Source organism: Hyaena hyaena, unplaced genomic scaffold (genome assembly GCF_003009895.1).
Source record: "Hyaena hyaena isolate Hyena2069 unplaced genomic scaffold, ASM300989v1 scaffold_152, whole genome shotgun sequence".
Taxonomy (NCBI): Eukaryota; Metazoa; Chordata; class Mammalia; order Carnivora; family Hyaenidae; genus Hyaena; species Hyaena hyaena.
The window spans coordinates 651,932-678,643 of NW_024080784.1; the positions used below are offsets into that span (position 1 = coordinate 651,932).

General features: G+C 40.9%; 1 protein-coding gene across 2 annotated transcripts in view; it reads left to right on the plus strand.

Annotated features, from left to right (window-relative positions):
* The first annotated feature begins 17,935 nt into the window (after positions 1-17,935).
* The window catches only part of SLC26A5 (solute carrier family 26 member 5), a 28,216-nt gene continuing 19,439 nt past the window's right edge, over positions 17,936-26,712 (plus strand). For both annotated transcript variants that reach the window (XM_039239103.1, XM_039239104.1), the window contains exons 1-3: positions 17,936-18,087; positions 20,045-20,184; positions 26,568-26,678. In XM_039239103.1, the coding sequence (XP_039095034.1) occupies positions 17,936-18,087; positions 20,045-20,184; positions 26,568-26,678 (403 nt within the window). The remainder of the gene's footprint in view (positions 18,088-20,044; positions 20,185-26,567; positions 26,679-26,712) is intronic.

Below are 26,712 nucleotides of genomic sequence, written 5' to 3' on the forward strand. Positions count from 1 at the left end.
ACACTAATGTCCAGCCAAGACTGAGAATCACTGGGTTAAATAATCGCCAAGAACTGATTCTAAGACCTTGTTGCCTTAAGATAGAAAACAGGCCCACAAGATCCCTTTTATCCATGGCCGGCCCGGTATTACCTACACTCAGTGGTAACCAAGCCTAAACATGCCTTCCTAAGAAGCAGTCCACATCAGGCCATTTCAGTCTATTCCGGGGAGGTGCTGTGCCTTCTCACTGGGCAGTATTCCCACAATGCTTTGGGAGTCCTTAGCACCCGGTACATTTTGATGGACTGAACGAGGTGTAACTCTGCCTATCCGAGATGGTTAGCTGTGCCTGAAGGTCCCCAGAGACGATTATCTCTCTTCTCTGGGTATCCATGCCAGTGTTCGATAGCCTATTGAAATTTTTTCCTAGAGGTGACTGTAACTGGTAGAGGTATGGGAGAAAAGTGTCAGCAAGAGATAAAGATGATGACCTTGATCATTGCTGAAATGTGAGCTTCGGTGTCCAAACTGAGATAAAAAAAAAAAAAAAAAAAAGTGATCCTCACACCTTCTCAGGTAGTTGTAGACTATCAGGTTACCAGAACTGGGGTCGGAAAAAAAGAGCATATTGCTTTCCTTAAGCCTTTGTTGGGACCCAGTCTTGTAGCCATTACATTGTCAATCCTGTAGGTGTGCACACTTTGAAAATGATTCTTAGCTTTAAAGATACAACTTATTAAATTGTAATCTATGAAATTTATTTCTGTTTATCCTACTCTTTTTTTCCTCCTACTGCCCTTCAAATCCCAAAACACCCAGAAGAAGAAAAATACGGTGTGTATGTGTGACTGTCAGATCAGTGAAAGAGAAACAGACATGAGTTGGCGGAAGACGGAAAGGCATTAGGGAGGAAATGTAGAACAGGGTGAGAAGGCCGACGGATTGCAAGGAGCGACCCTTAATTTCTTTCTTTTCTCTCTGCTATTGTACTTCTAGTGGCTCCAAGTTTATTCTCAAGCTTTCTAAAACTTAGGCAAATCATTGTATTTCACCTGCTCTGTGTTGGAAAATATGAACTTGTGGCATGTGATTCTAGAACGTTCCCTGCCATCTTCTAAACATCATGGATGGAGGGGTGTCTCCATTGGTGAATTAGCAGCCTGGACATACTTGTCTCATCCAGCATGGGCCAGTCCCAAGGCCTGGGTTAATTCAAAATGACGTCTTAGTTGGAGAATTTTTTTTTTTTTCTGGAGTGGAAAGCTACTGGCACCAGAGTTCTTTACCTTTGTGTTTTAGAGGAAGTGCCCTTAGCAGGTGTCAAAAATCGAAGGCAGACTTCCAGAACCAGCTCGGCCCCACCTCTCCGTCTACCTACAGCTGCTTGCATCACCGCCCATAAAAAAACACTTCTCGTATTGGAGTCATTTTTATAGGTTTATTGCTGATCATTATCCTCAAATATTTAGTAATGGGCATGTGCTGTTTCATTATTTTATAATTTATTCTTTACCTATTTCTTAAATAACTTAAGATAGGAATAAATGTGGGGTGCCTGGGTGGCTCAGTCTGTTATGTGCCTGACTCTCGATTTTGGCTCAAGCCATGGTCTCAGGGTTTGTGAGACCGAGCCTCCATGTGGGGCTCTGAGCTGCTGGCACAGAGCCTGCTTGGGATTCTCTCTCTCCTTCTCTCTCTGCCCCTCTGCTGCGCTCTCTCAAACTAAATAACATTTAAAAATAAATAAAATAAAATCTTTAAAAAAAATAAGATGGGAGTAAATGAACTAGGAAAAGATGGGTTTTATTCTCATAACTTTAAGTTAAAAACTTAATTATTACTAAACTCAAATGCCCAGTTATGTGTTTAGGCATTTTTCTTCTCACAAACCTGTATTTTTTTTAATTAATTTACTTTGACAGAGAATGAGAAAGAGTAAGCACAAATGGGGACGGGGTAGAGAGAGAGAGAGAGAGAGAGAGAGAGAGAGAGAGAGAGAATCCCAAGCAGGCTCTGCACTGTCAGCACAGTGCCTAACATGGGGCTCAAACTCATAAACCATGAGATCATAACCTGATGAGCCTCACACAAACCTGATTTTTGAAGTTAGTATGTAAGTATGGATTATTAGGGTTGTTCTGGTCCTTAGGATTATTTTTAGCTTGCTCTTTAAATCTTCCCTCAAAACCACTAAATGTTGCAAGATAATTAGAAATGATAAAATTTTCTTAACTAGTCCCTGTTTGATTAAACACTTTTAACAACAATCTCCAAAACTAGCAGGGGTTTTTATTTCTTCCTTCCATGATTCATTTATTCTTTGAAAAAATGTCCAATGAATACCTGTTATGTACTGTCCTCAGGCGGCTATCATTCTTATGAAGGGAAGATGGTAGACAAAAAATGAAGTAACATACAGTGTGGGTCAGATGGTGATGAGTGCTATGGATAAAAAAAAAAAAAAAAAAAAAAAAAAGGTGGGAAGAAGGCAGTGGAGAAGCTGGTGGGGCAGCTTTAAAAATTGGGTAGTTAGGGGAGCCTGAATGGTTCAGTTGGTTGAGCGTCCGATTTCAGCTCAGGTTATGATCTCACGGTTTGTGGGTTCGAGCCCTGCGTCAGGCTCTGTGCTGACTGCTAGCTCAGAGCCTAGAGCCTGTCTTTGGAGTCTCTGTCTCCCTCTCTCTCTGACACTCCCCTGCTTGCGCTGTTTCTCTCTGTCTCTCAAAAATAAATTAAACACATTAATAAAAAAAATTTTAAATATAGAGTAGTTAGGAGAAAGAGCTTCACCTGAGAAAATGATGTTGCACACAGACCTGAAGGTGGTAAAGGAGAAAGTTCTGAGCTCCCTGGGACAGGAGCATCCTGGCCAAGGCCCAGGCCTTGAGGCAATGGTGTGCCTGGCACACAAGACAGCAGGGCAGTCCGAGTGGCCAGAGCGGAGTGACGAGGTTGGGAGTAGAAGGAGATGAAATCAGCACAAAAGGCGGAAGGGGGTGAGGAGCACGGGAGAATGCTGCAGATCATATGGTTTCCTTACGGGGTGATCTGAAGATGAAGTATGTTACTGTTTAGTGAAAACCAGAGCAGCCCTGTGCTCTGTTTCTTCTTTGTCACACCCGCTGGGTGTTCTCCGGCTTTCCTTTCCTCACCTGATCAGCCCCTACGCATTCCTTCCCTCTCTGTTCCTTTCTCCCCAAGGCCGGCTGTGGAGTGGGATGGCTCGCTTCTTGCTCGGTGCCCTGCAGGGAAGGCTTCTCCTTCCTTCTTAAAGAACATCCTACTCGTCGCTGATGAATAAAAACTGCCAGGTAGCAGGTAGTACCAAAACCCACAGTCATGAGAGAAATCAATGAGTTCATAGAAAACACATTGTGGTTTATGCCGTAGCCCAGGCAGAACGCGGTTGCACGACCGGGAGGCTGAATTCAGCGCGCGTGTTTCGCTGGGCCTGCACCCTGTTCTGTAAACACTTGTGTTGGCTTTCTCACATTCAAAACTTGGCAAAGCTTTGTTCAAACGTAGTTTCAAGTTCTCTTTAAAAATTGGATGTTCTATTTATACAGAGTTGGAGAATAGGCCAAACTGATCTATGGTGATTACACGGGTATCGCAAGGATTGACTAGGTAGGAGCGAGAGGAAAATTTCTGGGCGACGAAAAGGTTCTGTTCATGGGGAGCCTGGGTGGCTCAGACGGTTAAGTGTCTGATGCTTGGTTTCGACTCAGGTCATCTTACGCTTCTTGACTTCAAGCCCTGCATCGGCTCCACACTGCCAGTGCAGAGCCTGTTTGGGTTTCTCTCTCTCTACCTCTCTCTATCTCTGCTCCTCCCTTGCTTGCACGCCCTTTCAAAATAAATAAATAAAATTGAAAATATATATATTACTGGGGTGCCTGGGTGGCTCAGTTAAGCGTCTGACTCTTAGTTTCAGGTCAGGTCATGATCTCAGGATTTGTGAGTTCGGACCCCACATCGGACTCTGCACTGATAGTGCAAAGCCTGCTTGCGTTTCTCTCTCCCTCTGTCTTGGCCCCTCCCTTGCTTGTGTGCTCTCTCTGCCTCTCTCAAAATAAATAAAGAAACTTTAAAATGCATATATATTATTTAAAAATTAAAAGCTTCTATTCATGGGGCACCTGAGTAGCTCAGTCGGTTAGGCAGCCGACTTCGGTTCCGGTCACGTTCTTGCAGGTCGTGAGTCCGAGCCCTGTGTCAGGCTCTGTGCTGACCACTCAGAGCCTGGAGCCTGGTTTGGATTCTCTGCCTTTCTCTCTCTCTGCCCTTTTCCCGCTCATGCTCTGCCTCTCTCTGTCTCTCAAAAACAAATAAATGTTTATAAAAAAAATAAAAAAGCCTCTATTCAGACTAGTCTGAAGTGCATGGTGGAACTCATTAAGCCATATGCTGATATATGCACCTCAAACTGTATGTAATTTGAAACTAAATATAAAGAAAAATTTTAAAGGGAAGCCAGCCTTCAGCAAGAGCCGAGTAAAGACTGACCACTTTGGGTTGACACATGCTCTCTAGATTCACACAAGCTCACCTGGTTCGTTTCAGTCACTGGCATTACCTAAGTGGCCCATTGTGTGTGATTCCCACAGCAGACTCCTGGCAGTTTGGGTTTCAGCTATTAATGGGGAGCACCTCCCTGGGGGGCCATATGTAGAGGGTCTGGTATGTTTAATTGACCGTGGAGAAAATGAGAAGCATGTAATAAAAACAAACCTGATAGCTTACAAAAGTCAAACAACATATCCATATCCATCTCGCAGTTAGTGGTATTTTCTTAAAAAAAAAACAAACTTTTTTTAATGTTTTAATTTATTTTTGAGAGAAAGAGTGGGAATGGGGTAGAGAAAGAAGGAGACACAGAATCTGAAGCAGGCTCCATGTGCTGAGCTGTCAGCACAAAACCGGACACGGGGCTCAAACCCAAAAACTGTGAGATCATGATCTGACCCAAAGTTGGTACTCAACCAACTGAGCCACACAGGTGCCCCTCAATTAGTGGTATTTTCAAACCTCAGGTTCTTAGGGGTCTCTGACCCCCCATAAAGGGGTCCTTTAAAAATGCCACGGGTCTCCTTTGTTTGCAGATGCCTCCTCTGAGAGGAGGAAAGTCCCTTTTACTCCTGTTATGAGCACTTAGAACTAGCTTTTATGACATTTGCTACAAAAATAATAGTGTGTACTGTATACGTATGTGTGTACCATGTAACTATGCATTTTATGTTAAAATGTAATAGTGTGTAGAATGGAAATCCTAGAAGGTACAGATAAAAATAAAATTACCCACAACTCCACCATTTGCATATAATCTCTGTTTACAGTTTTGTGGTAAATACTTTCAAGTCCTTCTCCATATATCTATGCAGTGTTTATATTAAAAATGTGTTTGATTGGAGGCACCTGGGTGGCTCAGTCAGTTAAGCGTCCAACTCTTAATTTTAGCTTAGGTCATGATCCCAGGGTCGTGGGATTGAGCTCTGCGTCAGGCTCCACGCTCAAGATTCATTCTCTCTCTTCTTTCTTCTCCCTCTAACCCTCTACCCTTCCCCCCTTCCCTCTCTTCTCCTCTCCCTCTCCCCTCCTCTCCCTCTCCCTCCTCCCCTCAAAAAAATGATTGATAAAATTTAACATATATCCACACAATCACAAAATTTCAGAGTCAAATATATAGAGAGGCTTCTAAAACTTTCTAAAAGAAACATAAAGTCACTTAAGATTGACATAAAGCTTCTCATCAATGAACTACTAAAATGTAATGAAGCAATGCCTTTAAAATAAGGGAAAATGATTTTGAACTTAAAATTCTCTTGCCAGTGAAATTATCAGCTAACTATGAGGATAATATGAAGACATTTTCAGACATTCAAAGACTCAGTCTCTTTACTTCCAAGTACACTGTCTGAATCAATTACCTAAGGATGGGCTCCTTCAAAATGAAGGTAAAAAGTGGGAAGGAGGAAAATGGAGAATAAGAAACAGTGTAACTCCCTAAGTGCAATTAGAATAAATCCTAGGGTGACCACTGTGTGCCAGGCTTAGAAAGAAATTAATACAAATGAGGTCAAGTGGTTAGTGAGCTCCAAGAAGAATGACTTTAAGGAGAATTAGGTAATTCCATTTAACAGATAGGACCAGTAATGAATAATTTTCACATAGTTAGAATGGACCTCTAGCAACATAAAGGACTAAGCTGACTCGTATGGACCTCCCTTCAGTACAAACACAAAAATAAAGGGTAAAACACAATTAAATATTTAAACAGTAAACTTAAAAACTACCAGAAGAATGTTTTATTTTTAATTTTTAAATTTTTTTAAATTTAAATAAGTTTACTTATTTACTTTTGAGAGAGAGAGACAGAGAGAAAGAGTGAGTGGTGGGGGAGGGGCAGAGAGAGAGAATCCCAGGCAGGCTCCACAGGGAGCCGGATGCAGGGCTTAAACTCACAAACTGTGAGATCATGACCTGAGCCAAAACCAAGAGTCGGACACTTAGTTTTGACTGAGCCCCCCAAGTGCTCCTGGAAAATGTTTCAAACAGCACTAAGCGCATGTTCATACTAAACACAACCCTCGGAGTTTCTCAGAGTTTCTCTGTGGGATACAGTTCTCCAGATGGAGGCCTGGGGTCATTACATTCAAACCTAGAAAGAAGACATGGCCTCAGGCCTCAAGAAGTAGGGAATCATCCTATTTAAGATGAGCTCACTATTTTAAACACCTTCCAACAACCTTAAGGGAGTATCAGCAAACAAAACGAATAGAAGAGTCATCCCCAAGAATCTAAGATCATCGAAATATATAAACAAAGTCGTAAGTGTGTTAAAAACTATTAAAGAGATAAAAAGGGTACAAAATAAAAGGAAAAGTAGCACACTGTGAACAAAAAGGACAGTGTATTTCAAAAATGAGATACAGAAATAAAAAATACATTGAGTTTTTTAAATTAGTGTTCTAGCTAAACAACTTATTAAAGCCAAAGGTAGATTAGTTAACTGGAAGCCAAATCTGACAAAACTGTCTGGAATCAGCTCATTGAGATAAAAATATGGACAATGTCAGAGGTTAAAAGACACAATGATAGGAGAAAGTCCAACAAATGTTCAATTGAATTTCCAGAAAGAGACAGTAGAATGACTTTGCCTATATATGTTACATAAGGAAACAAAATAGTAATACAATCTAGCACAAATAATGGGAAGTAAGGAGACTTAAGTATTCATTTTTAATGGTAAGCACTCACAGATAATGTCTAAATTCAGTCATTTAAAAAATAGCCATATCATTATGTTATTTAGTAGTTCTTCATCTTAGAGATTTAGAAATGTATTCTAGTGGCCGAAGGGTGCTGCTAGCATTTAGTGTCCGGGACACAGATGCAAAGCATACACAATGGTTTCACACAAGTCCCACCCAGAATGCTAAGAGCTGTCTTTTCGAGAAATGCTGATGTAGAGTTCAAAGTAAACCCACCAGAGGAATTAAAAACAATGACTTTAAGAAAATAGTTGCTTTGGGGAACATGTCTAGACTTGGGGAGAACAGGAGTAGAAAACTGTTCCTTTTCGTGACTAGCCCTTCCATAGTACTTGCGGTTTTATTGTGTCTGTCTTATTTTGACTCAAGTTATCATTTCAAGAACAATATGCCCGGTAAACCAGTAGATTCTTCTTCCACTTTTACTTAAAGTTCAGAACTTTTTTTTTTTTTTAATTAAAATATCTGTGGCTCACACCTAAGCCCCAGCTGGCATTACTGAGCTTTTTACTCCAAAGATTCTGGAGGCATATCTTGTGAGTATTAAGGATCTTTCAAGTATCCCAGTTGGAAAATAAATCTTACAGTTTATCAATTTATGGAGTCACAGCAAATTCGTGCTAGACAGGATTTGATTGTTTAATGGAACTGAATCATTTTCCCATGGCAGACTGGTTTTGATCAGTAGTTCTATATCGAACAAAGTAGGAATGGAGTAGAGTTCAATAACTCTACGAGGATGTGGAGCCTTGAGCCTGCCCTTTGCAGACCTGGAACACCTGGTTCCCATTGACCTCTCCAGTTTCACCTTCCTTAACCACTCAGAATACAATTTCTATGAACATTTTGTATTAAATGTTTACCTTTCACTTCTCTGTGCAGAATCACATGCCCTTACTTTTGCCTTCTACCCGTTATTCAAGAGCTGCTTCAGATCCAGTCTCCTCTCTGAAGCCTTCCTTGACCCCTACTCTTGCTTCTGATGTGGTTAAAACCACCAGGCTTCGTAAGCAGCAAATCACAACAAGTGGGAATACATGCCTGTAATGAGTATACTTTAGATAAAATTAGATAAACATTTTGGTAGGATTAGTCTAACACACAGTTAATGAGGCAGCATTGCCTAAGTGCGTAGCTTCTGAAATCAGACCTGAATGAATCCCATCCTGGCTCTTACTCCATCAGAGCCTCAACTATGTCATCTGCAAAACGTAGATAATTCTTACCTCATGGTGGATGCTGTGATTTTTTTTAATCTCACAGTCTCAGTAAGTGTTAACTGCGGTAATTGTGCCCAACTATTTTTGTGTATAATTAAGCTCACATAAATGTCCACCATTCATATTATTTTAGGTCAATTAGTAGTTTTTATATACTCACTTTGTAAGTTACCCAGTACTTGAGTATTAACACTGTTTGCAGGTGAACTTTTTTATTACCATCACACACAAACTCACACAGATCAAAAACAAAACCTCACTTAATAGCCAAAATTTGGAAGCAGCCAAAGTGTCTACTAATAAAGTGGTTAACTAAATCATTGTACATATTAGAAAACATTATGCAATTTCTTTTTTTAAAGAAAATCTTTTATTTTTTATTTTTAAAAATTTTTGTAATAGTTTATTGTCAAGTTGGTTTCCATATAACACCCAATGCTCATTCCCACAAGTGCTCTCCTCCATGCCCATCACCCCCATCCTCTCCCCCCCATACCCATCAGCCCTCAGTTTGTTCTCAGTATTCAAGAGTCTCTCATGGTTTGCCTCCCTCCCTCTCCCCAACTATTTTTCCCCTTCCCCTCCTCCATGGTCCTCTGTTAAGTTCCTCCTAATCCACCTATACGTAACATTATGCAATTTCTAATGAGAAATTATGCTTCTGAAGTTTATTGACATGGCAAAGCATTTATGATATCATGTTAAGTAAAACAAATTTAATGCAAAACTATTAAGTATTCAGTGATGTAAATATACATTATATATGTACGATTATATGCATTTATGGTATACATTCAATGTGTATTATTCATGAGAAAAATGGAATATTTCCCAATTTCCACTGTGCTCCTATATTTTATAATAAGGAAAAAAACAAATTTATATATCAAAGTCCTTGTTCTCATTTCCTAAATGTTGATATTTCCTTGCCGACAATCTCTTGCTCCCATCTCCAGAACTTTCTATGTTCCCCTGTACACTCTATTATTTCATATGCTTCCACCTACCTGTAAGAGATCCTTAAAAAGTCATGAAATCCTGCAGAGACATTAGATGGCAAGGTTCATGAGGGCATGCACCATAGCTTGTTGATCTCTAACGGCAGCCTACTTGGATATGATAGCCAAACATGGAGGTAGACAGTAGAATCATAGTAAATGAATGAACAGATGGAGAACTCAAGGAATTCAGAAATGGAGCAGGTAAAAGGAAATAAGTGTGACACTGATTAAAAAGGTAGTAATATGTATCTTTTGAATACCTTATTCTAAGGGCTTTATAGTTCTTACATTAATTCTTAGTGCAGCACTGTTAGGATTGGCTGGACAAATGATGAAACATCCATATAATGTCATGTTACACAGCTGTTCAGATTACAAAATAGGGGGAAACCTGGGTGGCTTATTTGGTTGAGTATCAACCTCTTGATTTCCTTGGTTTCTGCTAAGGTCCTGATCCCAGGGTCGTGGGATTGAGCTGTGCGTCAGGCTCCACGCTCAAGATTCATTCTCTCTCTTCTCTCTGCTCTCTCCCTCTCTCCCTCCCTCCCTCCCTTCCTCTGCCCCCACCCTCACACATATGCTTGTGTTCTCACTAAAACAAAACATTGAGGAAGCTACTATATATTGATACAGAAAGATCATTAAGAGATGTTGTTAAGTGGAAAAAGCAAGGTGCGAAACAGTGTTAAGCATGCTACCATTCATGAGAAGACTGTTTTTCATGTCTGGCTGTATACGATATTTCTGGAAAGACACCGGAACCTGACAGCATGGTTGCCTTCGAGCCATGGAATGGAAGTGAAACTGTACTTCAGTTCTTTTTATACATGAATTTTTGAGCCATGTGAATAGATTAGTAATTCAAAAATATAATTAAATAAAAATAGAGGAAAATGGTTATCCCCATTTACAAATAAGCAACCTAAGATTGAAGGAAATTAGGTACCCTGTCCCTGAGGTACCTGGGTGGCTCATTTGGCTGAGCGACTGACTCTTGATTTTGGCTCAGGTAGTGATCCCGAGTCATGGGATTGAGTTGGGCTCTGTGTTGACTGCGAAGCATGCTTAAGATTCGTCTTCGCCTCTCCGCCCCTACCCCGTGCACACACATGCTCTCTCTGTCTCTCTCAAATAAAATAAAATAATAATAGTCATACTTACTGAGCACTTAGTATATGCCAGGCACCATGATAAGTGCTTTGGAAACATTTTCGAATTTATTCCTATCAGATCTGTATTGAAGTTTTATTCTTTCAGTGATATAGCTGAAGAATCTGAAGGAAACAGAATTTATTTTTGAACCCAGGACACTTTGGGAAGTAATACTTACTCTGGAACAGCAAGCCTAAGCCAGGACTTACGGTCACTCCACTTAGAGAAGTCGAATAACGTGCCGAGTGTCCTATCTTAATGGCAGAATCAGAACTGAAACTTGGTCTGTGTGACTCCACAGCCTGTCCTCCTCACTGCCATTTACACATAAGCAAATGAAGTCACAGAAAATGTATGTATCCCTAAAAAAACACACATGGCTAAGTGCCACTTCCAGCCTCCAAGCACAGTCCTTCTGAATCCAAAGCCTACCAGATGCTGCACTTCTGGATAGAAATCCAATAATCCTTTAGCAGAAGAATTTAAGAGGGGAGGATAAAAATAAGAGGGAAAGGAGGAGGAGAGCCCCAAGCTAAGTACTCTGGCCACTTTGGCCCCCACCACTGAAGTACACCCGGAGAGTGTTCAATCAGCAAACGTCTGGGAGCTGGCTGTGTGCTGGGTATTTGAGACACAGTGGTCCTGGGCTCACAGAGCTTACAGTCCACGTTCAGGACCAGCTTGCATAGATGTTAGGGTCTTTGGCTCTCCTTACATGTTGGCCACCGCGGTTAGTCAATGACTGTTAAGGAGGAAAAGCAGATCCTCTGTACTGGTTATGCTGAGTCTCAGAAGTATAGAGAAAAGGAAACAGCATTTTCAAATCGTTTTCAGGAAAAGGCTGATAAAGTCATAAGTGAACATTTTTTTTTCTAGACTGTAAGTCACAAAGCCTTTTTTATATGCTATGTCCATTATAGAAAAGCTTACGCCCTGAGAAGTGTAGACAGTTTTCATAATATTTATTTTTGTTGGTTGTTGATGCTGATGTCCATAGAGAAATTATGTTGAAAGATATGGTGAGTTTGGGTATGTGCTTGCATACTTGGAATGAAAAGGACAACATAAGCATTAGAACTAGATTAATTATTATGTCATTAATTATATAGAGTTCTGTAAATTGATTAATTTGAATAGATGGATACCCTGAGATTGTCTCTCTTCTGATGCCTCCAGGCCATAGCGCAGAATACTCCGTCACTTTCACACTTAAGGAAAAGCATTATTGAGCTGGTGTGGGGAAGGGAGGAGAGTGGAGGTTGTCTTAGTTTCAGACAACTGAATCCATTCTAGCTAAATCTACAGAGACTTAATTGAACAAACTTACCAAATATGGTTCTCAGAATGTTGCCACTGGAAATATTTAAGGATGAGGACACCAAGACTCAGAGAGGCAAATTGTTTTTCTATATTCATTCAACAAGCATTTTTGAGCCATAAGTAGCCATCACTGAACAGAGATCAACAGTTTTGGGCTTCTGCTTACGGTCTAGTTTCCCACCAGGTTCACCGGCCTCCCTCCATGAGCTTGAAACCATACATATTCAAGAATTACTAAATCACAGTCTCTAAAGGACCCAGAAATCTGTGGCTTCAAGCTCCCTAGGTGATTCAGACATACTTCCAAGTGTGGAAACTCCTGGTCTAGTTGGCCGTGTCACAACAGTATTGAATGGCTCAGATGCTCGAGATGCAGAACTAGAGCTGGAACTGACTTTGACCCTGACCTCCATTTTGGAGCATCTTCCACAAAACCATAGTGAATCTCCATTATCAGCAAGCAACTAATTCTTGCTTTTGGTTTGAAGTGAATAATGTTGCCCCTGTTTTCTTATAGTTTGTATTTATAAACATCTGTGTCATTTAAATTTGATGGTGACTGAACAGAAACAAAGTTTGTGTTTTGAGAATATTTTTGGAGAAGTCACCCCCACGTGAGTGTACATGGATCTGTTTTCTTACCTACAAAGGGAAGGAGTTAAATTGGATCATCTTCAAGATTACTTTCAGATCTAGAAATCTATGATGAAAGATGTTCTAAACTGTTTTTAAATCCCTTCTTTCATAGTTGTGGAAAATGGGATTTGAACCTCTAGGTCATTTTGCTTTTCTGTCAAAAGTATTGTTGGAGAGCCCACCAGAAAATTTGTCCCTTTAGACCATCTTAGAAGTGACTTTTCTCTTGTGAGGGTTTGTGTAGTTTTACAACTTGGTGATGTATATTTCAATCAGCACACTGGAAGCTCATTATCTATCAGATAAGGGTCTGGTCATTTGATCACCTCGTGTTGGTTTGTGGGTTTCTTCACCACTCTTCTTCTGATAAGAGGGCTATTGATAGCCTTCATGGCTTTAATTATTTAATCGTTATTGATGAGCATTAAAAGCTCCCCAAAAGGACAGCCTTTCTTTATAACAGCCTCTTCTACTGCCCTGTCCTTACCCTTCCCAGCACTCCTTTCCTTTCCCAGGTAAGAAAAAAACTGCCAAAAAGCTATCTCTAGGAGACCGAGTCTCTAGCCAGGGTCCTAACACCTCAAAAATATTTGAGAATCCTCTCTAGTTCCTAATATACAGAATGTTACAGTTGCCACATTTAGCAAAGAAAGCAGAAGATACCCAGTTAAAGTTAAGATAAAGAATAAAAATGTAATATGAGTATGCTCTATGCAATATTTGGAACATACTTACACTAAAAAACAATTATTGCTTGTCTGACATTGAAATTTAACTAGATATCCTATATTTTATTTGGCAAACTTATAGAGAGTCCTACTCTAACTCCATCTAATGTTTTGAGATCTAACTTCCTTGGAGATTGGCTCCTAATTTAAACCCTGAAGGAAATGCTTGTAACAAATAAGACTGTATTTGCATGAAATTTAGCAGGTGTTGCATGGCCCGCCTAACAAAACTGTTGTTTTGAGACTAAAAAGAATAGAAACAAGACTTTGCTTTAAAAACCTACCCAAGATATTTTTCTGTTTTGTTATTTTTTATTGAATCTTTCAAAGATACCCATGAGCAAAGACAGTAATACAATGCCTTGCACACAATTTATGTTCATCCTGTTCAGTTTTTTGTTTGTTTGTTTGGATGTGGGTGTTTATATTGCCATTCTGTAAATTGGTGGTTTTGAACTTCGGCTGTGCCTTAGCGTCACCTGGAGAGCTTTTTAAGTTCTCAGTCCCTGCCTGCCTCCCAGACCAATTAAATCAGAATACCAGCAGTAGAGTCAGACATCAGTAGCTGTCCAGGTGATTCCAGTGAGCAGCCAGGGCTGAAAACCAATTCCCTAAATGAAAATGGCAAATTCAAGGAAGAATTTTTCCTGCTACATCATGTCCTAATATCTCAAACTCCTCTCCAAAATTATTTCATAAACTTTTCAGTAAGTATATTATATTATACCATGTTCTATTTATTATATTATATTGGATATTATGGCATAGCATATATTGTATTATAAAGATTATTTCTGAAAACATTTCCTCTGGCTTTAGTTACATCACTGATTCATTTTTAATGTCCTAAAAATGTATAATTGGCTTTTGTTTCCAAATATTTCTTTGTGATTTTCTTATGTCTTTTTCATATGTATTTCTCTGTCTCAGATTTTAATCCAGGGGCTCTTTATTCATGAAAACCATTTTAGGGTGCTTTGTTAAAAAAAATGCCGGGGCACCTGGGTGGCTCAGGTGGTTAAGCATCTGACTTCGACTCAGGTCATGATCTCACATTTTGTGGGTTTGAGCCCTGCATCTGGCTCTGTGCTGACAGCTAGCTCAAAAGCCTGGAGCCTGCTTTTGACCCTCTCCTGCTCACGCACGCTCACGCTCTCTCTCTCTCTCTCTCTAATTTAAAACAACAACAACAACAACAACAACATTAAAAAAAAATGACGGAATCCCCCTTCTAGAGTCTCTGCTCTAATTAGTCTTATGTAGAGCCCAGGATTCTTTGTCTTTTTTAAAAGCTCCTGAGGAAATTCTGAGTTTAGGCAGAGTTGAAAGCCACTATTTTTTCATATGTCAAATGCTTACATAGCTGATCACCTGAATCTCCTGGGAAACTTTTAAAATACACATGGAATTGCTCTCCTTAATAAAGTAGAAGGAATGTTAAGATTCCAGGAGCAGGAGAAATGAGGCATTGACACATGGCCTTCAGCGTAATGGGTGGAAATGAGGAGTCCTGTCAGGGATAGCCAAAGGACTTGGGAGAATAAGGGTAAGAATATCTTATATTTTAGAAATACTTTATTTCCTCTTCTGCGTTTCCATGTAAACCTATTCTGTTTCTCTGAAATCTTCAGAGAAGGCCGTCACGCATGGGTACAGCAACACATAGTGAACCCACTATGCCCACACCCACATGTAGTGAACGTCCATTGTCCCGGCCCCACCCATGGAAATCCTAACTCAGCAGGTTCACAGTGAGGCCCTGATAGCAGGACTTTCAGCCTTCCCCAGACCCTTGTGGTGAGTGGCTCCATTTGGTCCCACTAACTGTACATGATGCAACAGCCTTAGACACGATCATCACAGTTCATCCCACTGACATCTGGGCAAATTGATTTGGGGGAAGAGTAAAATCAGCGGTAAAACTGGATTTTTGCAACAGGGGGGAAAAAGAGAGCCTGATTCTTGTGAAGACCTCCCTCAGATCTACCTGGTCTTTTGAATGGCTCTATGGAGGAAGGTATAACCTTTCTGAAAGAGGACAGAAGAAGACCAAGGAAGAGGTGTACAGAAAATTAGTAATAATAATACATTTTAAAGCAGGCTTAATCTTCTGTGATGTGAAATATCGAAGAGGAAGCATGACCTACATTATCAACAGTCATGAGTACCAATCCAAAGATCTTCATTCATTCATCAAATACTGAGCGCCTGCTAAGACAGGGACCGAGCTAGACCCTTGACATTGAGGGTATGGTATGGCCTCGGGAATTACAATCTAGGAGAGAACAATAATTATAATCAGTGGGAGAAAAGTAGTGAGTATTGACCCAGTCTGCGAGGCATCAACAGGGGAAACTTCAGAGAAGCAGAGGACTAAACAAGGCTTTTGAAAGCTCCAATGATTAGGGCGGAGGGAAAATGGGAGGAGAGTGAGGGGGGAGAAAATGGCGTTTCTTACCAGAGTGAATGGAACCCTGTTCACAGGCACAAAGACTGAAAGCAGCATTGTGTGAATTAGAGATGGTTCTATAACACCGTCATGCCACGTTCTGGAGGAGCTGGGGCAGGTGGGAGGCGGAATGGTTGCACTGATCTAGGTCAGACGCCACTCACACACATCAGCCCAGTCGTTAAGGGATATTATGAGCTCCCAGAGTCACCATCAAAAGTTAGATGAGAGGTGGCAAACCGGCCTTGCTAGCCTAAAGCAAAAGACATATGATCTTTAATTGTCAGATTCTGCTGCAAAATCCCTTTTCACCAGACTAATCTGTTCATATCATCCTTACTGGTACTTGGTTACATTTGCCGTTAGGTTTCCTTTTGATTCTAGACTCTGGAATTTTTAACATCCTTGGACATAAGCATTTGTTTTTGCATGGTGTTTTGTGGGTGATCACATGAACCTGAATTCAGTGTGAATTGTAATTTCAGCTTGATGAAAAACTTTTCGTCACACAGGAACTGTATTGACCAACCTTGATAACTCCCCCACTCGCCTGTTGTTACCTCATAGATACCTGACTGTTAACTCATGCTAACTCTCATCTCCTCTGCTGTTAACTTCCTTCAGTTGGGAACATTGGCCTTGGTTGTGGTGGTGGTGGTGCACTTAATTTTCCATTATAAGTTGTATAGTACAAATACAAAGAATCATGTAATAAATACCCATTTACTTATTGCAAGGCTTAACCAAATCTAAATGTTTTGCTCTATTTGTACCAATTCTTTTCACAAACTAAAACATTGTAGATATGGTCAGTTAAAGCTCTTTCTCTTCTGAGTCTGACTCGCCTTCTGACTCCCCTTCTCTCCATAGTAAACACCATCCTGATCTTAGTGTTGATTATCATTGTCATTCATGGTTTTATACATTTACTACATATATGTGTCCATAAGCAACATATAGTATTGCTTTATACTTTTTAAAATTTTGTTTATATTACTGCACCCCTCGGGTATCTATCTGTGCCTTGAATTTTTATTGAAAATTAAGTTTTTGAGATGTGTTGATGACACAGATAGATTTAGTTCACTTTTTAAAACTACTTCATAGCATTCAATATATGACTGTACGAAAACTTATTTTTTATTGCATACTGGTAGACATTTGTATTTTTTCCAATTTTTCAGTATCGTAAAACTGCAGTGAACGTCCTTGTGCACATTTCCATGTGCACAGATATGTTGGGATATATATATATATGTATCTCATATATATATATGTATCTCAACCATCGTAATGAAATGGGCTCATGTGCCTAAGACAACGCTAAAAGCCCTGACACACTGGAGTACTTCTGGACCAGATACTATGAAGTACATGTGACAACATAATCACCTTTAAAACAGTATTATAGCGGGGCACCTGGGTGGCTCAGTTGGTTGAGTGTCCGACTTTGGCTCAGGTCATGATCTCCTGCCTGCATTGGGCTCTGTGCTGACAACTTGAAGCCTGGAACCTGTTTCAGATTCTGTGTCTCCCTCTGTCTCTGCCCCTCACCTGCTTCCACTCTGTCTTTCTCTCTCTCTCTCAAAAATAAATTTAAAAATAAAAAATTATTTAAAAGAGTATAATAATGTTACACTGATGTTTTCAACTTGTAAGTTTTCACAGAAATTTCCCTCATGGAGGTGTATAAGTCTCAGTTCTGAGCCATAGAATAATTTAAGGAGTGATCAAATGAGAGTACAGAAATGGAGAGGAGTATAATATACCTTCAAGAAACTTGGGTTCATTCAGTTTAAGCACTGATCTTGCCCCTTTCCCCCTCATACGGACTGAGAGCCAATTGCAGTATTTAGGCACTGAATTTAATGTGAGCTTTTGTTTGAAGTGTACACATTACCAGTTATTGCCGTGGGAGGAAAGAAGTCTCCTATGTTTTCGTGGTGATTTTAAATTCATTCATTTACTAGAGGTTGCTAGGTACTCAGCCCTGTGTTAGGGGCGCTGGGTTGTCAAAGATGAAGTCCTCAGAAGAACTTATGATCCCACAAAGAAGAGATGCTTAGAAACTGGCATTGGGAGGATTTTGGCATCTGAAATAGACTCTCTATTCTCTCCCTTAGTGACACTCAGGAAATGCTTGTCTTCTGCTGTTGATGAATAATTTCAGAGTACTATGGATCATGCTGAAGAAAATGAAATCCTTGCAGCAAGCCAGAGGTACTGTGTGGAAAGGCCTATCTTCAGCCATCTGGTCCTCCAGGAAAGACTTCACAAGAAGGACAAGATTTCGGATTCCATCGGAGATAAGCTGAAACAGGCATTCACGTATGTTGTGCTTTAACTTACTTCCTTTATTCCGTCATTATGAGAGAAGGCAGGTCAAATGTGTAAAGGAAATCTGCAGTGGAGAAAAAACAAAAGGTGAGCACTCAGGATTTGCAGAACTGTCCACAGGGTTCATTCAGGGATAGTATTTGATTGAACCCAGGCTTCCTTATTTATTTCACCCTATTTATCAAATTCTGATTTACTTGCATCTGTTTAATGGTTTACGTAAACACCCCACTTTCCCATACTCCAGCACCTTCAACACATCCACCTCTTGCCTTCGACTCTCAGGAATGTCCAAACTCTTTTTCCACCCTTTTACTCCATCTGGCAACCTCCTGAATCTAAGTCCCAATCTAGGCTGTCAAGGACACCGTCCTATGACTCTTCATTTTGGAGACACTGTCACAGCCACGTTGCAGGCCTGGGAATGGTAACACATGTGTGCCTGACATGTGTGCCTCTCAATAGCTCCAAAGCTTCCAAACCAAACCATTCTGGACCCTTGGGACCACACCTCTATGCTCTGTGTTCATGTAAGCTTCACCCTCTGTTCTAGGAATGACTATCAGGAGAGTTTTAAAATGTATACCCTAGAGTCAGAATGTCCGAGTTTTAATCCTTGTCCCGACTACCTACCAGCCATGAGCTTCAGTTCTCTACTCTGTAAAATGGGGATAATATAGGACTTACATCATAGAGTGACTGGGGGTTAAAATCTGTTGAGATGTGCGAAGTGTGAGGCATGTGGCAAGCACTACGTAAGTGTAGCTGTTATTCATGCCTCCGTGTTCTAAACAAGCAGCCTGGCATCTAATCTAGTTTGTTCCACTCAAACTCCGACTCTTGCCACACTTAACCCACATTTGCTTCCAATGTCTTCCTTCGCCTGATAATCAGATGCTTTGACCACTAAAGACATTATATAAAGTACCATGCATGCTGTAAGAGTGTAGTGTCCTTTGAATGGAATAAATTGATTCCTTGTCACCAGGACTTGGGGCTGCCAGAGTGATGGAACTCATCTGCCCATGTGATATCTTTGATTCAGTGATACCTTTGATGATTGGCCTAGAGTGGGAAGAGGACATCTGGGCCATGGCCAGTCCTCTTCCCATGGCCCAGAATGTAGTCTATGTATCAAAATTAATTGAACCACATGGGGACTAAATGCAAACCCTTGGTTTTATCAATATGATGTTCTACCTAATCAAGACAACCAGATACAGAATCCACTACTACATCCCACTGTAGTTTCAGATATGTTTTCATAAAGCTCTTAACACTTATATAAATATGCTTCATTTTATAAGGAAGGAGGAAACTAACTGGGCCTACTGATCAGTAGCTCCACCTTCAAAAATTGACTCAAGCAGGGGCGCCTGGGTGGCTTAGTCGGTTAAGTGTCTGACTTCAGCTCAGATCATGATCTCACAGTTTGTGAGTTCAAGCCCTGCATTGGACTCTGTGTTGACAGCTTGGAGCCTGGAGGCTGCTTTAGCTTCTCTCTCTCTCTCACTCTCTCTCTGCCCCCCCACCCCCGCTCATGCTCTTGTCTCCCAAAAATAAATAAATGTAAAAATATATATACTAAAAAAAAAATTGAAGCAGTAAGTAATTTACCTGCTTTGCTTTTACACCAACACAGAAAGCACATTTAGGATGCCATCTATTAAAATAATAGCTTCCAGTGTATCCCCATTGTTTTAAAACTAAGTTTTTCTTATTTTTCATGGTATGTTGTTATGGAGCCAATTCAGATGTTTCCATTTAAAAAAAAAAAAAAGAAAAGAAGATCTTGTTGTTTCTGATCTCTCTGGAGTGGCAAGGTCATTCTTAGCACCAAATGTGAATTTGTCTTTATTGCTCCAGGATATGAGGAAGGTAAAACTTTTCCTTGGTATGAATTAAATAGAAATGTCCCTCATTTTATTTTATTTTTTTGTCCTCCCAGGTGTACTCCTAAGAAGATACGAAATATCATTTATATGTTCCTGCCTATAACTAAGTGGTTGCCCGCGTACAAGTTCAAAGAATATGTGTTGGGTGACTTGGTCTCAGGCATAAGCACAGGGGTACTTCAGCTTCCTCAAGGTCAGTAGGTATATTCATTCTTTTTGTTGTTTCCCTTGCTGTAACCTCTTCAACTGACCTGTTTTCTGTTTAATTTCATCATGATTGCAAATTCATACTTTAATCTTATCGTTCTAAAGGAATTTTTTAGGGGAGCCTGGGTGGCTCAGTCAGTTGAATGTCCAGCTTTACCTCTGGTCATGATCTCACAGTTTGTGACTTTGAGCCCCGCATATCGGGCTTGCTGCTGTCAGAACAGAGCCCACTTGGGATCCTCTGTCCCCCTTTCTTGCTACCCCTCCCCACCGCTCATGGTGTCTGTCTCAAAAATGCATAAACATTAAAAATAATAATAAAATAAAGGAATTTTTCAGGAATAATTACCGCTTAAAAAGCCCAGAGATAGTAGTTGTAGAATGTGGTGATACTGTTTTGCAAATCAGAACCCTTAGGAACTGGTTGGACATGACCTACTTCTTGCCTGGTTAATCAGTCATTCATTGAACACGTTCTTGGTGTTTTCTTTGTTAAGGTTCTTGACTTATAAATCCATATTCTAACTACAAGGGACCAGGATAGACTGAATTCCTCTACATTTGTGTGATTTTTATCTGTGATAGAAGAATTTAAGAAAATGCTCATTAATTTATTCATCTATTCACATGTTTATCAGTATCTGCCTAATCTTCCTTGTTCTTATGGAACTAACTATTCAATCGGGCAGAAAGACATGGATCAAATACACATACAAAATTTTGGGGAGCCTGAGTGACTCAGTCAGTTGTGTCCAACTCTTGATTTCGGCTCAGGTCATGATCCCAGGGTCATGGGGCTGAGCCCTGCATCAGCCAGGAGCCTGCTTAGAATTTTCTCTTTCTCCCTTTGCCCCTCTCCCTGCTCATGTTCTTTCTCTCTCCAAAATTAAAAAAAATTAAAAAAAAAATTAAAACACATATAATTTTTTAATTGCAAATGATGTGAAGCACTCTGAAGGAAATTACAGGGTACCAGAAGATAATAACGGGGGAACCTAACTTGAGTAGCTAAGTCACAAAAAGTTCTTTAAGAGAGAGGGTTGAGCTGGGCCCTGAAGGATGCGTGGGAGGCAGGTAAAAAATGAGAGGAAGTGCATTTGAGACAGAAAAAATAGCATGTGTGAAGACACTTAGGAAAAGAATTGAGGATTTGAAGACTTGATTTGAAGAATTAACAGAAAAGCAGCTAGCTAGGGGTGTGGGGGTCCAGAGGCCAGTGGCCAGCGAGGTGAGCAGTGTCAGGTCTACACAGCCTTGTAGCCACTTTTTGGATGTCACTCTGAGTGCACTGAAATGTATCACCATGCTTTACTTGGGGTTTCTTTCTTTCTAAGAGGTCACTGAGACTGCTTGGTGGGGGGGTGGATTTGGTTGAGAGGGGCGTCAGAAGGAAAGTAGGGAGACCAAGTAGGGGTTATAGTGACTCATTGTAGCAAAAGGTGATAATGGCTCGAACAGTCTCTATGTCAGTTGCCAAGGATCTATTCCATTCTTCAGTTTCACAAAAATTAATTAGCAAATGATCAGTTGGTCAAAAACATCACTTCCCATAATGATCACTCAGTGAATTTTTAATTTTACAAGTGACTGATTTGCCAAATCTTTTAAACAAAACCCTTAAGCCAGGTTTAGGACTGTTTTTCTCATCCATTTTGACACCAACACCCGAAGGACAGAGAAAGGAACAGGTTCAAAGGCAGAGGTGGGGGCAGGGAGGCGAGCATCCGGAGGCTCAGCTGAAACAGGAAACAAGTGAAACTGACCTCTGGTCAAGTTGGACAGATAAGGTCACAGGAAGTGATGCAGTGAACCCGTGTAAACTGACACTTTGGAGAAATCCTCACAATTGTGTCAGAAATTTATCTTTGGCTGCTTATCCTTCTTTCATCTTGATCTAGGGTGGTGGCTTTAAAAATGGAAATAATTAGGGGCGCCTGGGTGGCTCAGTCGGTTGGGTGTCTGACTTCGGCTCCGGTCATGATCTCACAGTTCATGGATTCAAGCCCCGCGTCAGGCTCTGCTGACAGCTCAGAGCCTGGAGGCTGCTTCAGATTCTGTGTCTCCCTTTCTCTCTGACCCTCCCCTGCTCACGCTGTCCCTCTCTCTGTCAGAAATAAATAAAACATTGTTAAAAAATGGAAATAATTATAAAGGTATGTGCTATATTTTATGGTAAAATCAGCCAGATGGTCTGTTGGATTGATTTGGGGGAGAATGGGGGAAACAAGGCATGCCAAGAATTACTTCAAGGTTTCTGGGCTGAAGAGTTGGATGTGGGGACAGTGAGGAAGGATAGTCAAGAGTGTCTGAGATTTCCGGTTCCAGCTGCTGAAGGGTGGGGGTGCCAATTGTAGACATAATAAAGGCTGTGGGAGGAATGGATTTGAAGGGTAAGTTTGAAGATGTTAAATTTGAAATGTTTGTGAGAGACATGGACATTGCATGTTTATGTTTAAAATATGATGGGTTCAAAAGAGAGGTGTGGGCTAGAGCTGTCAGTCTGGAGATTTTTGACATATGGGGGACATTTAAACCATGGCGGTAGACAAGGCCACCCAAAAGAATGTGGAATAAAAGAGAAGGGAGCCAAGATCAAGCTTTGTCCAACATTGAAAAACAAATAAAGAAGGAGGAACCGGCAAAAGAGACTGAAAAAGAAGCATCTGGAAAAGGGGAAGGAGAACCAGGGGTCTGTGGTATTACAGAAAGGACAAAATAATTTCAAAACAAGGAACAATACAGTAGATCAAACACTAATAGGTATAAGTCATCCCACAAACAAATTTGTATGGAAAAGATATTTTTATGCCCATCACTAGTCAATGAAGATGGATAAATATGAAAAAAAAATGTAGCACAGATAGAAATCCAAGTGATAGTAAGTTAATTTCTTGTGGTTGATACATTATTAGTAAAAAGACTTCATTAATTGAAGATCTGCTTCTCTAATTCATTTAAAGTCCCTCTGGAGGCACCTGGATGGCTCAGTCAGTTAATCATTCGACTCATGAGTTGAACTCAGGTCATGATTTCGCGGTTCCTGAGATCAAGCCCCATGATGGACTCTGCTGACAGATTGGGAGTTTGTCTCTCCCTCTCTCTGTCTATCAAAATAAATAAACATTAAATAAATAAATAAATAAATAAATAAATAAATAAATAAATAAAGTCCCCCTAAAATGATGGTAAAGGAGAGGGAGATGGTATAAACTAGCAAGAACAAAGAAAATGGGAGAGCAGACACTGGAGCAGGAAAGAGAAAAGATGGCTAGTGATGGACAACGGACAACTGAATTATCAGTGGAGGAAGCTCGTGTTTAGGTGTGTGCCTTGCAGAACATTGGGAAATTGGCGGCTCTGAGTATTGCCAAAGGTGAGAGGCAAATGGTTAGAAGCAAGAAAATGGGTTGAAAGTCTGTATAATAAGTAGCACACACATAGAGACCCAGGTGCCCACACTGGTACCATGCTGTGGGTGAACACGATAAAAGATGGTCCTGGGGAATTAAGTCTGAACATTGAGCTGTGCACTAATGAAGTCTCTTCTACACTGTACATCTCGGAAGAGACTCCAAGAACTTGCAGCCCAAAGTAAACAATGAACTGCCCCCAGAGAAAAGAGCTATAGTGATAACTAGGGGGTTCCCCAACCAAGATGCTGGCTGTTCACCCAATGGCCGCACCGTAAAGCCCATCAATAAATAAAGGGGGCCTGTGCCCATGAGGCTTCAAGGAAGAAAACAAACCAAATAGAAAGAAGACCATTGGGTACATAAATAATGGAGAAGGCAAAATAAAACATATTTGTTCTGTAATATCCTTAGCAAGATGTAAAAGCATGTTGAATCCATGAGATGAGAATAGGATGTGATTTAAAAAAATTCTTTTTAACATTTATTCATTTTTGAGAGACAGAGACAGAGCGTGAGTGGGAGAGGAGCAGAGCGAGAGGGAGGCACAGAATCAGAAGCAGGCTCCAGGCTCTGAGCTATCAGCACAGGGCCTGATGTGGGGCTCAAACCCACAAACCACAAGATTACGACCTGAGCTGAAGTCGGATGCCCAACCGACTGAGCCACCCTGGCACCCCTAGGATGTGATTTTATAAAGGGCCTTCAGAGAACAACAAAGAGCTCAGAGAAATTAAAAATACAATGGCTAGGATAAAATATTCAGTCAAGAGCTGGAAGACAGAGGAAATCTCCTGGGAGTAGAGGAAAGTGATGAATGCGTGAACAGTAAGAAGGACCAGACCAGACCACAAGAGGATCAGTCCTGGTGTTCCATCATTGACTAGCAGTTCTAGAAAGAAGAGGTTAAACAGCAAAGAAGGGACTATCAAAGAGTATTTTCAGAATTGATATACATGAGTTTTCTGACTGAGAGAAACCACCAAGTACCCAGCAGAATACATAAAAAATAAAATGAGGCACACCATAATAAAATATCAGAAGACTAGGATAATTAGATCTCAAAACTTTTTAGAAAGGAAGAAAAGTCACATAATAGTAATATAACTAAGAGGAGGCTAAAAAAAGCAAAGTCTATACTTTACATCTAAAAATGATCAATTAAGAATAACATGGGACACCTGGGTGGCTCAGTCACTGGAGCCTCCGACTCTTGATTTCAACTCAGGTCATGATCCCAGAGTTGTGAGATCAAGCCCCACATTGGGCTTCATGCTGAGCATGGAGCCTGCTTGGGACTCTCTTTCTCTCTTCCTCTGCCCCTTTCCCCCTCTTGCTCTCGCTCTTCCTAAAATTAAAACAAACCATAACAATGCGAACACATGATTTAGAGTAAGGTTTCTCAACTCCCACACCATACTGGTAGCAGCCCCCACCCTCGGCCAGTCTTGATCATAGAAAATGTCTCCTGACATTGCCAGATGTCCCCTGGGGGGCAAAATCCTCTCAGTTGAGAACTGCTGGTTTAGAGAAATGAGATAAATGGTAGAAAAACAGCTTGTGGTGCCTGGGTGGCTCAGCTGGTTAAGTGTCCAACTTTGGCTCAGGTCATCATCCTCCAGTTCGTGAGTTTAAGCCCCATGTTGGGCTCTGTGCTGACAACTCAGAGCCTCAAATCTGCTTTGGTTTCTCTGTCTCTCCCTCTCTCTCTGCCCCTCCACCACTCACACTCTGTATCTTTCAAAAATAAACATTTTTTTAAAAACAAGAAAGGAGAAAAGAAAAACAGAACAACTTGGAAGTCAGTGCCTCTGGGGGGCAGAACCTGGAGGTGAGGCAGAAGAGACCCGGCTTATCTCCAGAGCCATTCAGTACTCTTTAAACTATGGACATGCATTCCTTTGAAATAAAAATTTAAAAATAGAAATTTATTCTTTAAAAAAAGAGCATGAAAATGACCAGATTGTTACATGTGGAGGAAGGATGCTTCCACAGCTCTTTTGCTAAATTTTTCTTCTCCACGACATGACAATGCACCAAGTGAATGTTGTCCAGGATATTTGTCTGAGGCCCCTGAGCTGAGAACAAAGGGTGTTGTCTCCACATTCTGAAGCTCAGACCATCTGTGCCAAACTGTGAGTGAATGACACCAAACCCTCTTTAGTGCATCACTTCACTAGGATATATGAGGGGCCAGGTATTATGATAATCGATTTGGAATGAGAATTTCTAGAGAGAGGTGAAAGCACTATTTCCCCTCCCCTGAAAGTCCAGGAAGGAGGGACTGCAAGAGGATCTCTCAGAGCCCAGGACATGTGTCCCCTGGAGTTTTGGGGGATTGTTGCTAATTATTGTAAGAAAAAAAAAAAACAGGTAAAAGGGTATAAAACACCCAGGTAGGCAGAATGGAGAGCCCTCAGTGGGCCCGGCCTGTACTTCCATAGTTTCTTGGGGTCAAGGTGCCAGGCTTTCCCATTGGATAAGTGGGTGCCCCGAAAGGTCCCCTGTCTTGCTTGGCTCATTTGAAAGGCACCTGCCCGAGAAGACTGCTACAGAGGGACATAAGGCAGCAGAGAGGACCTGAGAGAGGTGTAAGAACTGGAAGCTTGGAGTTTCATATTGAAAAGACGTCCCCCCAAAAGACCACAAAAACATCCCATTAGAGAAGCAGCCAGCATTTGGCCATCAACATAGATTATAGCTACACTGGGCAAGTAAGACTTTCTGCCCTCACCTGGGTTGGGAAAGAATAAAATGGAAAAGATCAACCCCCTGCAAAGAGATGACAAGGAAAATTGTCTCAGCCTGTAAGGAGGGTGGGGATGGAAGGCAGGTGAAGACACATCTGCTCAAGTTAACATGGCTTTCACCTCTTCATCCTACAGAACTGGGAGAGAAGTGCCGCTAGCCCTCTGATTTGTAATGATCTCCCCATTTCTGTCTGGTTTCAATCCCGCAGGGTTGGCCTTTGCAATGCTGGCTGCTGTACCTCCGGTGTTTGGCCTGTACTCTTCATTTTATCCTGTTATCATGTATTGTTTTCTTGGAACCTCCAGACACATATCCATAGGTAAGAGCTTAGAGTTGCTATTTTAGTACCTTTC